The sequence below is a fragment of the Belonocnema kinseyi genome, chromosome 9 (genome assembly GCF_010883055.1).
Source record: "Belonocnema kinseyi isolate 2016_QV_RU_SX_M_011 chromosome 9, B_treatae_v1, whole genome shotgun sequence".
Lineage (NCBI taxonomy): Eukaryota > Metazoa > Arthropoda > Insecta > Hymenoptera > Cynipidae > Belonocnema > Belonocnema kinseyi.
Window position 1 is genome coordinate 106829020 of NC_046665.1, and position 14639 is coordinate 106843658.

Here is a 14639-nt window from a genome sequence, read left to right on the forward strand (position 1 = left end):
CTAAATGTTTGCTGAGTTCTTAGCGTTACTTCCACTGAACCTCCCACCTACCCTTGTTACCAACCGTAGCTGTTGTGGTGGGACCTCCCCCCACCCCTTCAAAATGGTAAAGTAATTTATGGACGGTCCCTTATCTGTAAAGAATTCTGAGATTAGGAAACACATTCAACCCCTGGGAACAGGATAAGACACGGCTGGGAAATGCGGTTCAGAAAATTTAAAGTTAAAACAATAATAAAAGAACGTCATTTTAAAATCTGGCAAAACTTCACTTCCTATGAATGATTGCTAATTTTGAATGAATTTTGAGATATTCTTGATTAAGTGCAAAACAGATGGAAAGTAACAAAGTTCAGGAAATTATTGAAGTTCATGAATGTTCCGAAGAAGTTTAAAAGAAGATTGTTCAAACAATATTTGCATATTTTTTATTATTACCGTTTCACCTTCATAAACTCGTTTTGCCTAATCTACCTTTATATTTTATCGCAGATACTTGTGCGTCCCAGTTTTTCTAAAATCTAGCATTTAATTTCAAATCTTTTTACTTTTCAAGTTAAAAACTGTTCGCTTTTCCCCTAAAGTGATTTGACAGATTCTTGAAACAATCACTGAATAAGATAAATTGTTTCTGCCAAATTGAAGAAGAGAAGATTATTTCTGAAAATAAATCGAAAAAATTTACCTAAAGGCCAACTTTCAAAGTCCATCATATTAAGGATACAGTGATCAGACTGATCAGACATGTCCTTCATCTTGTCATCCCTCTTCCTGATAGTAGAAAACTCCTCACTTTCACAAACTTGCAAAAACTGGTAAAATCCAACGAAATAAAAAACAAGTCTCTAACATATTAAATCTGGCACATCACATCTTATTCCTTGCACGTGTTTTTCACTACTAAAAAAAAAAAAAAATACGGGAACAAACATCGTGACTCTTCTTTTCATTAAAAATCCCGCATCACCTGAATAAACGGAGATTTCGAAACGTACCAAGTAAACAGTCTCTGTTTGGCACTTATCAGAATAGCTCAGTTACATCTGAATAAATTAGGTAAATAGTTCCAAAAAACGAGACCAGTCTCGAGTAAATTGCTCTAATTTATTAAATCTTGTTTTATTTCCCGCCCTGTTTCACAAATATCCAGTCAATTCTGCACAACAATATCATCTGCAATTCGGCCCCAGTTCATATCCAAATGTCCTCATGTGTGAAGAGTCGTCAAATAAGTATATTTTTGTCTTTGAAAACTTTTTTAATTGTGGGCACAGTGCGTGTCAAAATATTTCCTGTTTCCGGAAAGGGTAGAAAACACTTGTGAACATTCTGCAGGTGTCTGTTGTTCTAGTTTTGATAACTATGCAAATTGTATTGCCGAAAGTAGAACAAGTCAACTAACTCTCTTTAGGAAAGAGATTTTCACGTAATAATTTGAAAATTAAAATAAAATTGGTTAAACATGGGGAACCGGCTTTTGGTCGGAGGAGCCAAAATCCGTCGTGACTCACAGTTGTTGAAGGAATGAACTATGAAGTTCACCGGTAAGGAAAGAGCATGGTGAATTGTAAGAGGCAACGACACCGACTTGACTTGAGGAGAGTGGGGTTCACGTTAAACTGTAAAAAAGACTACAGTGCATTTGATTCCTTGACTATAGCTTGTTCCTGAAGAGCCTTCATTCTTTAGGCTTTAGGCAGCCACTAAATAAAATAATGCGGATTCTCCTACCTCAAATTGTATTCTCTTTGCTTTACCGTAATTCGGTTGTGTAACATTTTGATAAAAAAAAAAAAAAAAAACTTTTACGGCGTATCGTAACGGATGCGCTTATCCGAAATTGGCTAACATGCTGCTGCGGTAAAAAGTCTTATCAAAGTTACATGGCCATCGCGGGATATAAATAGAGGAACAATCATTAATTTTATTATTTTAGCGTAACGAAATTCCCGACTATTCTATTAAGCCAGAATACTAGATCTGCTCTATAAAATATTTTATTACTCCCCGAAGTCTGAGAGCAATTCGATAATGTCGGCAAAAAAGTTAAAAGAAATTCTGTTAGTATTTTTAAGGATGCTCGAATCTTAAAAAACAACATTTTTAGCAATTTTTAAATTTGAGAACTCGGACGTAACACACTATTAATACTATTACAATTTTATTTTGACTGATGAAACTGTTTTACTACTATTATGAAAAAAATGACACTAAATACACTATTTTCTTCCAGTTATTCTAGACAAATATTTTTCAACTTCTTCGCTACCCGTGTAGAAATATAAACGTGGGCCTGGTAAAGCACTGACCAGTCTTCCCTGGTTTTGGTGCGGCCCTGGTCGGGTAAACTGGCAAGGGCCATATATGACATGTAACGCTTTTGCAGATTTTTACCTTAGTTAGGGCAAACTTGTCAGGGCTTGTCCAGTTTTTCTGGGCTATGCCTTACTTTTCTAAATAATAATAGTAATATTCAAAAACTAGTGTTAGAAAAAAAATTTATTTTATTTAGTAAAATTCTACTGAAAATACATATTATATTATAGTTTTTCATTCTTTGATGCTGCAAAAAAACCGTTTTCGAAACCAGTGAAATTTTAGAAATTGCTTTAAATTGTAACATTTTAAACAATGAAAAAACTTGATAACTTTACTAAACTTTCAAATTTATTACAAAAAGAAAATTCGCTTTTTATCAAATTTAAACTGTATCAAAAATTATTCATAAGTTAAAATTGACATGTATGGAATTCGCTTAGAAATAAATTTTGAATAATTGAATATGGAATTAACTATCAAGCCTTCAAAAGTACTTCAGTATTTAATTATAGCTGACTAAAATAATATGACCACCATCTTAAAGAATCACAGCATACATACATTTTTATAAACATAGTTGAATTTTCAGCCTAGAAGATTAATTTTCTATCAAAAACAAAATACATGACATACATGACAAAAAAACATACATTTTCAAATAAGTAGTCTGAGCAATGAATGTTTATATTTTTATCGTTTTTAAAATTATTTAACTGAATAGTTGAATTTTTAAACTAAAAACAAAATAGTTTCAAATTCAACCGAATGGATGAATTTCCAAGATAAAAAAACTAATTTTCCTCTAAAGTTATGAATCTTTAACTAACAAAAAAATAAACTTTTAAGAAAGTTGTGCAACCTTCAACTAAGGAGTTAAACTTTAAACAAAAAAGTTCATTTCCATCCAATCAGATGAATTTTCAACCAAAAGTTATTTTTACAGTTTGAAAAATTAATTTTTATTCGAAAAAAAAATTAATTTTAAACTAATATGATGAATTATTGACCAAAAAATTAATTTTTATGAAATTATCAGAGTATCAAAGAAATAGTTAAATTTCTAAACTAAAAAAGACCATTTTTTAACGAAAATGTAGTGTTTAAATGTTCATTTCTAAACTAAATTTTCAACGAAATAAATGAATTTTCCACAAAACAGTTTCATTTTTTACGAAATAGTTTGATTTTCTACCAAATTGTTAAATTTTCACACTAAAAAGACGAATTTTTTACAAAGCAGTTAAATTTTCAATCCGAGAATATTTATTTTCAAACAAAAAGTTAATTTTCAACCAATCAGTTGGGTTTTCAAAACATTTAATGAAAAATAAAAAACAATTGGTTTTAACCAACAAAAACGAATTAAAAAAAAAAATTGGATCTTCAACTAGAACAGATTAATTTTCAAATAAATAGTTTTATTTTTAATCAAAAAAGATGAGCTTTCTGCAAAACAGTTATATTTTTAACCAAATAGCTTATTTTGTTAACATAAAACATTATTTTTCAACAAAAAAGATTTACTTTGTGCCGGGAAAGACGAATTTTCAAAAAGGCACATTTTTAACCAAATAACTTATTATTAAACTAAAATAGATAATTTTTTAACAAATAATGAAGTAGTTAAATTTTCAATTCAGAGGATTACTTTTCAGTGATATTAACGAATGTTTAATAAAATACTTTAATTTTGTACGAAACAGTTAAATTTCTAGTTAAAAAATAAATCTTCAATCTAAAAAGATAAATTTTCAAGAAAAAATGTAATAGTTAATATTTTAATATATATTATAAAACGGATTACAAATTTTTAGAAGAAAAATCTATCCAATCACTTGAAATATCAGAAATTTCGTATCACATGTATTATGCAATTGAAAATAATTTTCATTCTAAATACTTTTTTTCTTGTTACATTCTTTTGTTGACTTTATAATATGGTTCCTAATCTGTTCAAAATTAAACAATTGATATATTTTAAAGTTAAAGATTGAATAGTTGAAATAGTTAGATTTTTATTTAAAGATATGCATTATGTACTAAAAATATGAACCTTCAACAAGAACAAAAATAATTTTTATGAAGTAATTCAAATTTCAGCCAAAGAGTTGAATTAAACAAAAAATTTAATAGTTGCTATTTCAACAAAAAAGTTTTAAATTAAAAATAAAAAATAGTTTGATTTAACCAACAAAACCGAATTTTCAACCAAATACTTGAATCTTTAAATAAAACAGATTAATTTTTAACGAAACAGTATCATTTGAACTAAAAACGGTGAATTTTCTACATAAGGTGAATTTTAAACAAAATAGTTGCATTTGTAACGAAAAAATGTTGGTTAAGAAGAAAAAATATGCATCAAATTGTTGAATTTTCATGCCAAAAAGACAAATTAGAAAAAAACTGTTCAATTCACAACAAAATAATTGAGTTTTGAACCAAATACTAAAATTTTTAACCAAAAAGATGAAATCTCAACCAAAAATTTTATTTTTGAAATAAAAATTTAAGATCACTTTTAATTCTGCTTAAAAAATAAAGACAATTTTCCATATCACACTTTTTGAGTACGGACTATACACTTTTAAATTCGGACTACATATAAGTTTAGTACTAGAAAAAATCTTATCACACTATTTTGACCCTATTTTTGAAATTTATGACACTCTACACTATTTTTTATCTCTGAAGTGAGTCCGAGGCCTGAAAGCTTGAAAGTCACGAAACTCGTGCATTTTAAAAATAAAATTATACTTTGAAATCCTGATCAAATTTGTTCGTATATTCAAATTCGGTTGCTTTCAATTCAAATTGTGAGGCCTCGGAACAAATTAAACACTTCAATACATGAAATAGGCCAATAAAGTGTTGATGAAAAAAAGAACTGTTCAAACATAAAATGTAGAACAGTTTTTCAAGAATGCGGTTTTTGGAACCATGAAAAGAATTGGCTTTTTTATCAGTAAATAATTACACAGCATTGACATGTCTCAAATATTTATCGTCTGCATGTTTTTTCCTTCTTAAACTTTTATTACTATCAAGAAAAGTGAAGGTGAACCAGTTGACATATTCACAAGCCTACAATAGTCACTAATTTAGATGCTTTTTTCTTATTGCTCTTTATCTTGATTATACAGGCATCAATTTACGATTTGAGTGGAAAAATAGGAGCATTTTTAAAGTTTTTTCTAGAGTTATAAAATCGAAAAAATAAAGCACCCGGGTTTTTACGTAATCACTTAAGGGACCGTATTTAAATTACGTAACAGCTCAAGAGATGGAAAGGGAATTTTGTACAATTTGCTACGTTAGAGGGATGGTCTTTTGTTCATTTACGTGATTTTTTTTTTTTTTGAAATATGCAAATAAAACAAACAACTATAACAAAAATCAAACTACCTTCTCTGTAAGTATCACGACTATATGAAGAAGTACTCTGTTTTTGTGTTGATAAGACAACTTAAATATTTTTGGTTGAAAATTCATTTATTTTAGTAGAAATTGCACTTTTTTGATTAAAATGCAACTTTTGGTACAATATTGACTTATTGTTTAAGACTCATTTTTGGGGGAAATTTGGTGTTTTGTTTTAAATTTTAATTTGTTTTAGAAGAAGAAATCTTTTTCGAATCAAAATTGAACTTTAAAAAAATGCCTTTTTCATTTAAAAATTTATCTGTTTTAGAAGAAATTTGATCTTTCTTTTATAAAAATGCAACTGTTTGGTTGAAAATTTAATTATTTTGTTAAAATTTTGTTTTTGGGTTTAAATTTCAAGTATTTTCGTAGTAAATTTACTTCGTGTTTAAAAGTCACAATTTAATGCTGAAAAGCCATCTGAAATATTTTTGAATGAAAATTCAGCTATTTTTTTTTGAAATTTGTCTTTTGATTAAAAAAAAGAGATTTCATCTTTCTTTTATAAAAATGCATTAAAATTGTTCTTTTTAATTTAAAAATTCATTTCTTTTAGTAGAAATGGCATCTTTCTTCGAGAAAAATCCAAATTCTTGTTTGAAAATTGAACATTTTTCTTCATGAGTCATACTTTTTGGTTAAAAACACAAATATTTCTCGGAAAATTTATTTTTTTGTTTAAAATATATCTGTTGTTCCTGAAAAGTCGACTGAAATTTTGTTTGTTTGAAAATTCAAATCTTTTTAGAAAATGAGTCTATATCTATTTTAGTATAAATTGCACCAGTTTTGGATAAAAATGTAAATGATTGGTTGAAAATTCGTATTTTTGGGTAAAAAATTCAAGTAGATTCGTAGAAAATTTATACTTCTTGCTTAAAACTAATATTTTGATGTTAAAAAGGGAAACTAAAATCTTTTTTGGGCGAAAATATAAATACTTTTTTTGATAATTTGTGTTTTGGAGTTAAAATTTCGTATGTTTAAGTAGAAATTTTATTTTTCTTTTATAAAAATGCAACTGCTTAATTTGAAATTAATCTTCTTTGCTTCAGTATTCAACTATTAAAATAAATTAAATATTTTAAAATTTGTATCTGAAATATTGTTTATTCCGTTTATGAACTTTTCACAAGAAAGAATAATTTTCTACCTAACAGTTTAATTTTCATATAATATTTTTAATAAAAAAACACTTTGAACAGAAAAAAACGCATTTCCGACAGTTGCTAAATTTTCAAACAAAAAGATCACTTGAAAACAAATAAGATTTATGTTCTATCACAAAAGTAGAATTTCCAACTTATACAATACACCTGATAATATTTTGATCAAAGATGGAATAATTAAACTTTCAGATAAAGAAAATTAATGAAAAAAAAAAAAATCAAGGAATCTGTATTATCATCAGGGAATAACAAAAATTCTTTACGACTTTTCAGACTAGATGGAGCTATGAATTAAGCATCTTTTAAATCAAATTTTGTCTGAAAAAAGATCCTTCGCCTCCCTAGGAATCGAAACACAGAACTTCCGATTGTTGGTCCGGTGCTTTTCCCTTAAGCTACTAGAGAGATTGAAAGAAGAATCCTTTTTTTTCGAAATATACGCATTATTTTACGAGGTACTACAAGTCCAATTTCTTATCTTTTTTTTACAGATCTCTTGAAAAATTTGACCTGTAAAGGTGGACAAATAATACGTGTATTTCTGAAAAAGGATTATCCTTTCGATCTCTCTAGTAGCTTAAGGGAAAATCACCGGACCAACAATCGGAAGTTCTATGTTTCGATTCACAGCGAAGCGAATTAAATCCTTTTTTCAGAAAAAATTTAATTTACAAAACATTGATTTTTAACAAAGTTATTAAATTTTTAAGTAAGAATAAGAATGCTCTACCAGAAGGGACGAATTTTGAACAAAATAAGGAATTTATAACAAAATTATTTAATTTTAAGTCAAAAAGACGAATTATCTACAAAAAAGTTTAATTATCAACCCAAAAATATGATTTTTTGCCCAAAAAATTTAATTTTCAACCGAATAGTTCAACTTTCTACCAAATTATTGAGTTTTCAAGCAAACAAGCTGAATTTTCTGCAAAACAGTAAAATATTTACCATAAAGGTTTAATTAAAAGCAAATAGTTGAATTTGCAGCTATAATTGTGAATCTAACTCTTTTAAAATTAATTTTGTTACAAAGTATTTTTAACCAAAAAGTATCAATTATTAACCAAGAAGATTAAATTTCAACCAGGAAACATAAATTTTCAAGCAAAATAGTTTAACTTTCAACTAAAAAAGATACATTTTTAACCAAATAGTTAAGTTATTAACTGAAAAAGATACATTTTAAACCAAATAGTTCAGTTTTTAACTGAAAAAGATACATTTTTAACCAAAAATGAAACAGTTTAGTCATCAGTTAAAACAAAAATTATTTCCAACGAAACATGAAATGAAGTTTCAACAAAATAGTTAAATTTTAAACCATAGAGATGAACCTTTAACTAATTATACTATTGTTAAACGCATTTAATTTAGTGAAATTTGGTAATTTAAAGAGGTAATTTATAGAATTTCTGAAAATAAAAACAAGAATCTAACGACCAAATTTGGACAACCACCACAACATGCTCCTATTATAATTAAAAAAAAGATCCCTTTATAAAAAAGAAAAATGTTCCAAAATAAAAAAATCTTTGGACAAAAATAAAAAAAGAGGAAAGAAGAATGAGAAGGAAACCAATCAAATCCTTTTCCTTCTCTTTCTTTGTATCTTACGTCTTATCAAGGTAAGAAAAATTTGAGCAGGTAGGAACAGTAAGGAAAAACGATACTTTCTCTTTGATACCTGAGAAAAAGGGATCTTTTTTAAATGACAATAGGAGCATTTTACGGTTGCTGTCCAAATTTGGTCCTTGGATTCTTGGTTTTATTTTCAGGAATTCTATACATTAACTTGACTCTTATACGTTAAATAAAATTTTTAATTTGATTTTAATCTAATTAAAATTTCTTTAAATTTAAAAAGGATAATAAAATGATAAAAAAATATCGAAAAAGTTTATACTAATTATATTAGAACCCAAATTAGTATTAACAATATAAATTTCCTAATTTATTATCTTTGAAAGCTATACATATATATTTATTATTATAACATTTCTTCATTTCTGTAAATTAAATTCCATTAGAGAGCAAAAATAATTATCAATTTGAGGAAATACGATGAGGATAGATATCAAGAAGCCCGGACATACTCATTTATTATGAAACTTACTTTAATTTTATATTATAATTTGATTATAATAAACAAAAAGAAGCCTTACATTTTCAAAAAAAAATCTAATTTTATATTACACAATAATATATAGCCAATCACTCTCTATCAAAAAATATTTAATAGTCACTTAACTAATAAGCCGGAAAAATTCATTACGGTTTGAAAAATTTATATTTTAAATAAAAACAAAGATCTCAAAAAGTTAGATTTGACACCCGCAACCTAAAAATTAAAGAATTTGATTTTTTACATTTTCCATGTGATAAAAACGACAAATTTTTAACAAATTTTGTTTTCGTTTATAATTTTTTTTGATTAATACTTGAATTTCCAAATAATTAAATTTTCTAAAAAAATAGGTGAATTTCCAACCCTAGAATAAGACTTTGCAACAAAAAAGTTAATTTTCAAACAATCAGTTGAATGTTCAACAAAATAGTTAAATTTCCAATTAAAAAAAATTCATTTTTAAGAAAGTAGTTCAAATTTCAACCAATGAGATGAATTTTCACCAAGAAACGTAAAAGTTGGTATTTCAACAAAAAAAGAAGAGTTTAATTTAAAGCAGGAAACAGCTGTATATAAACAAAAAAACGTATTTTCGACAAAATACTTGAATCTTCAACTAAAATAAATTAATATTTAAAGCAAGCAATTTATTTTTAACCAAAAATATGAGTTTTTTTACCAAACAATTGTATATTTAATCAAATAGTAAAATTTTCAACCAAAAATATTATTTTTCAACAAAGAAGACTAATTTCCTATAAAAAAAAGTATGACTTAAACAAAATACATACATTTTTAACTAAATAGTGGAATTTTCAATCAAGAAGATTAATTTTCTACCAGAAAAGACGACTTTTCAACAAAATACGTACCTTTTTAGCCAAAAACGAAAACACGAATTTTTAACTAAATACTTGAAACATTAACTAAAACAAATTAATTTTCAACAAAACAGTTGCATTTTGAATCATGAAAAGTGAAATTTCTACAGAAGAAGATAAATTTTCAAAAAAAAAAAAAAAGAATATTTTTCAACCAAACCAAAATTTGTTAGTCAAGAAACAAATTTTAAATAAAATTGATAAACTTTAATGAAAAAAAAACGAAATTGAACAAAACTGTTGAATTTTCAAACAAAATTGTTAAATTCACAACACTATAAGTCAATTTGGAATCAAATTATACAATTTTTAACTAACAAGAAGACTATAGCGTGCGATTAATAAATAGTTTTTAAGTTTTCTAAAAAAATATAGTTAATTTTCCATTTCACACTTTATGATTTCATATAATGCTTTTCCCATACTGTGTTTGACAAAGTCAAGCATAGCTTCAAATTTGGTTAACAATAGGCATGTTCATACGTTTGAGAATCACCCCTCAGACATGAAATCTAAATTCTAAAGTCTCCCAAATAAAATTGGGGATAATGCCATACTGAATGCAATATGAAATACTTTAAATTCCTAAGACATTGAATTTTCAACAATAAAGATTCGTTTTCTAACTAAAAAGATGAACTTTCAACAAAATATATGAATTCTCAACTAAATAGCTGAATATTTAATTTATAAAGGATAAATTTCTACCCGAAAATGGAATAGTGCAATTCTCAGATGAAAAAATTAATATAAAAAAACAGAATTTTTAACCAAAAAGTTATATTAAAGAAAAAAGAGGTGAATCTTTAAAAAATATGATTTTTTAACAAACTAGTTCAACTTTCAACCACGTAGTTGAATTTCTAACTTAAGAATAATAATTTGTAACCAAATAGTTAAACTTTTAATAAAAAAGACGAATTTTCAACAAAATCGTTCAATTGTAAAGCCAAAAAGACGAGTTCTGCAAAGCGGTTGAATTTTCAACCGAAAAAATGAATTTTTAACAAAAAGTTATTTTTCGACCAAAAAGTTAAATTTTCTACAAAATTTTTAAATCGTCAAACAATCCAGATTAATTTAAAACCAAACAGATATATTTTTAACAAAAAGGGATGAATTTTTAACCATAAAGAGTAATTTTAGACGACAAAAGACGAATTTTCCATTTTAGAGTTACATTTTTGGTTCGAAAAATTAAACCTCAACCAAAAAAGGAGCGGGTTTAAAAAAAAACATCAATTCTCAACAAAATTCTTGAATTTTAAAGCCAAAAGGACGAATTATCTACCAAACGTTGAATTTCCAATCCGAAAATATAATTTTTGAAGAAAAAAGTTAATTTTCATCAAAAATTTCAATTTTTTACCACATTGTTTTATCAAAAACCAAACCCCAAATTAACTTGGAACCAAAAAGTTGCATTTTTAATCCAAAAGGATAAAATTTCCAGCAAGATAATTAATTTTCTACAAAAAAACACGATTTCCCAATAAAAATATTATTTTCAACCAAATTGTGAATTTTTGAAGCAAAAAAAGCCGAATTATCTACAAAATAGATGAATTTGAAACCCAAGAATAGAATTTAACAAAAGAATTAATTTTCTACCAAAAAGTTAAATTCTCAAAGAAGTAGTTTAATTTTGAACAAAAAAGTTAATTTTCTACCAAAATGTTGAATAGTTACATTTTTTGTTCGAAAAATTAATTATTAAACAAAAGAAAAACGAATTTTTAACAAAATAGTTACATTTACAACAAAAGAGACGAATTTTTACCTAAAATGATGAAGGTTAAAATATATGAGTTTTAAACAAGTTAAACCCAGAAAATGATTTTTTAACCGGGAAGATTAGTTTTCTAAAAATGGGATATTTAATTTTTCAATCAAGGAGATGGATATACAACCAAAACAATTAATTTTTAATAAGGAAGTTTGACTTTTAATCAAGTAGCTGAATTTCTGAAAAACAATCAGTTGAACTAATCCAAACATTACGAATTTTTAACAAATTGGTTGAATCCTCGACCTAAAAAAGAAACAAATTTTGAAACTTAAAACAGGAATTGGAACAATAAAGCTAAACTTTCAACCAAGGAAGATTTTTCAGACAGTAAAGAACAAAAATTCTAAACTAAAATCTTGAACTTTCAAGCCAAATAGATGAATTTTCTGTAAAACTGTTTAGTTTAAATGTTGAAAATATGAATTTTTAACAAAAAAATCAAAATGGTTATCTCAAAATCAAATATTCGAAATGTAACTTTTTTTATTCCTGGGATATGTAATTTGTTTGAAGAAGTTTAAAATTTGAAGAGTTTCACTTAAGTAATAATATTATTGCTTGCTAAATTATAATCTTTCTTATCCAAATTATTTACTCATGTAATTGTAAAAAATTGCAGATTCTAAATATAGAATTTTTAAAGTGCGCACTGAAAAGTTAAAAAAATTGATGAATCTCGTCACTTTTGTCTGTTTATGAACAAAGGTAGCCCGCTTGAGAGGATCAGTCAACGTGAGAATGGCGACAGTTTACCATAAAATAGACTAATGAGCCAATAAAAATAGGCGGGGTAGAAGCTTTTCTACACAAAACTTAATTTCATCATAATTGTGTCCTTAATGTCCACACTGTATATTAAGAATTACACTTTAGGAAAGAAGGAAACCCACTTCAGGACATCCATAAAGTTATATTTATGGCAATGGGTAGATTATACTATTTGGAACTTTCTGTCTAAAGTAAGTCTTTGTAATAAGACTTAATAGTTTATAGTATATACTTAATCCCATCATTATTAAAGACAACTACATCTCGGAGTCTGAGTCACTTGCAATAATGTTTAATTTTGCAATTAGTGATTTAAGAATAATATATTCAGAATTTACAATTTTTAACTTTTGAAGACAAATTTTATAGGTCGTGCTTTTGAATTCGTTTGTTTCATCAGAAATCTGTGCGCTCTCTTTCTAAACACTAAGTTGATTGCATACAAATTATTATTAAGTTAAAATATGACAGTTTTTCAGAAATACTACAATAAGAAATGCAACCCTTTAGGGGGGTCTGGCGATTTTAAGCAACATACAATTAAATGAAAATTAAAAAATTCGATTGATTTTAAGTACATACACGGAGAAAAATGGATGTTCAAACGTAACATCTAGATGTTCAGGATTAACATATTTTATGTTTAACTATAGGACAACAATTTAGATGTTCAAAGTTAGCATCTGTAGATCTTAAAACGTGAGATGTTATTCTCTAGCATTCAAAATGTTCAGCTGAAATATCCGAGATATTACATGTATGGTTATGTCAAATAACGCCTGTAAATATTTGAGGAGTTTACGTATGTGTGGTAATTTAAAGAATTAATTGATAACTTATTTGTGAATTTGAAATTAAACTTTAATGTTCGTACACGAAGGAAAAACAGATAAAGGGTATGAAATGTCGATCAGATGATACATTCAGTCAAGTTGAGGTTATGTTAAACATTTTTAATTCAAAATAAAGACGGGGTAAGTAATCAAAGAACGAATGATCAATAATCTGAATTTAAAATTCTATCTATTTTAAGTTACTTAAACTCAAATTTAATTTTAAATTTATAAACATTTTGTCAAATGTGTTCAGTTAATAACCCTGCAACTTAAGATCATTGTTCCCTACTTTGGACAAAAAAAATTGTGATCCAATTTTATCCAAGGATACTTAATTTTGATTCTTTTGAAATGTTTCAAAATTGTAATATCGAAAATATATAGTGGTTAAGGGCATGTGATACTTAAAAAATTGTCGATTTTACCAGTTTTAGGTTCCCTCGGATTTTTTTCTAGAATAATAAATATTTTGTCTTAAAAATTTGGGAAATGATAGCGAACATGCTAACGGACGTCCCCACACACTTTTTTTATAGGTTAATTCAAAAAAGTTTTAATTTAGTAAAATGTGATTAATTTGCATAGCGCTTAGGAAATAGTATCGATTTTTTCAGTATAAGATTCCTCCGGCTTATTTCCTAGGATAAGAAATATTTTGCCTTCAAAATCTGGGAAATTATAGCAAACATGCTAATGGACATCCCCATATACTTTTTTTGTATTTTTTTTTATCAAAATTTTTTTGATAATGCTAACAATGTGCGCGTATATTTCAAGGTTATGTGTGTTACAATTCACCCGAGCGTTGCTTCCAAACAACATAATATTTTTGGCCGAAAACTTTGGATTTACAAATAAACGTAGTAACTAATCTCCCGGAACTAACATCATTTGCAGGCAATCGAAAAAGTTTATTTCATAAATAATTTCCAGATTATCGGAACGGCAGAGATGAAAAACGACGTAACCTTAAAATAATGCATATACATAACATTTTTATTTAGCACAATACATTTTTTTGTTTTTATATCCCTAAAAAAAGAGGCCGGGGACGTCCGTTAAGATATTTTATAGCATCTCTGAATCAAATTTTTTAAAATTTTCATTTTCGTGGAAAAAAATCCGGGGAAACTGTAAGTATCACATTCCGTTAAGTACAGTCGTGAAATTCCAATGCGCTACGCGCATGTGCTTGGAAGGTTATAACATCTGAATGTGTTTCAGTTTAAGGGCATGCGACACAGTGGAATTCCTACATTACCAACCTCTTTTTTCTATTGAACAAAATTTTTTTTTGAACCATAGAACTTTTTTTGTAAATGAAAT

The 14639-nt window shown here is 26.8% G+C and overlaps 1 protein-coding gene across 2 annotated transcripts in view; it reads right to left on the reverse strand.

The window, feature by feature from the left end:
• LOC117179988 (cyclic AMP-dependent transcription factor ATF-6 alpha) overlaps nt 1-14639 on the reverse strand; it is a 66377-nt gene that overhangs the window by 47605 nt on the left and 4133 nt on the right. Inside the window, exon 1 of one of the 2 annotated variants that reach the window (XM_033372259.1) lies at nt 686-1480. The exons of the other annotated variant lie outside the window; for it this stretch is intronic. Within the exon in view, the coding sequence (XP_033228150.1) occupies nt 686-755 (70 nt within the window). The 5' untranslated portion in view covers nt 756-1480. Of the gene's footprint in view, nt 1-685; nt 1481-14639 lie in introns of those variants that run through there. 2 annotated transcript variants of the gene reach the window in all.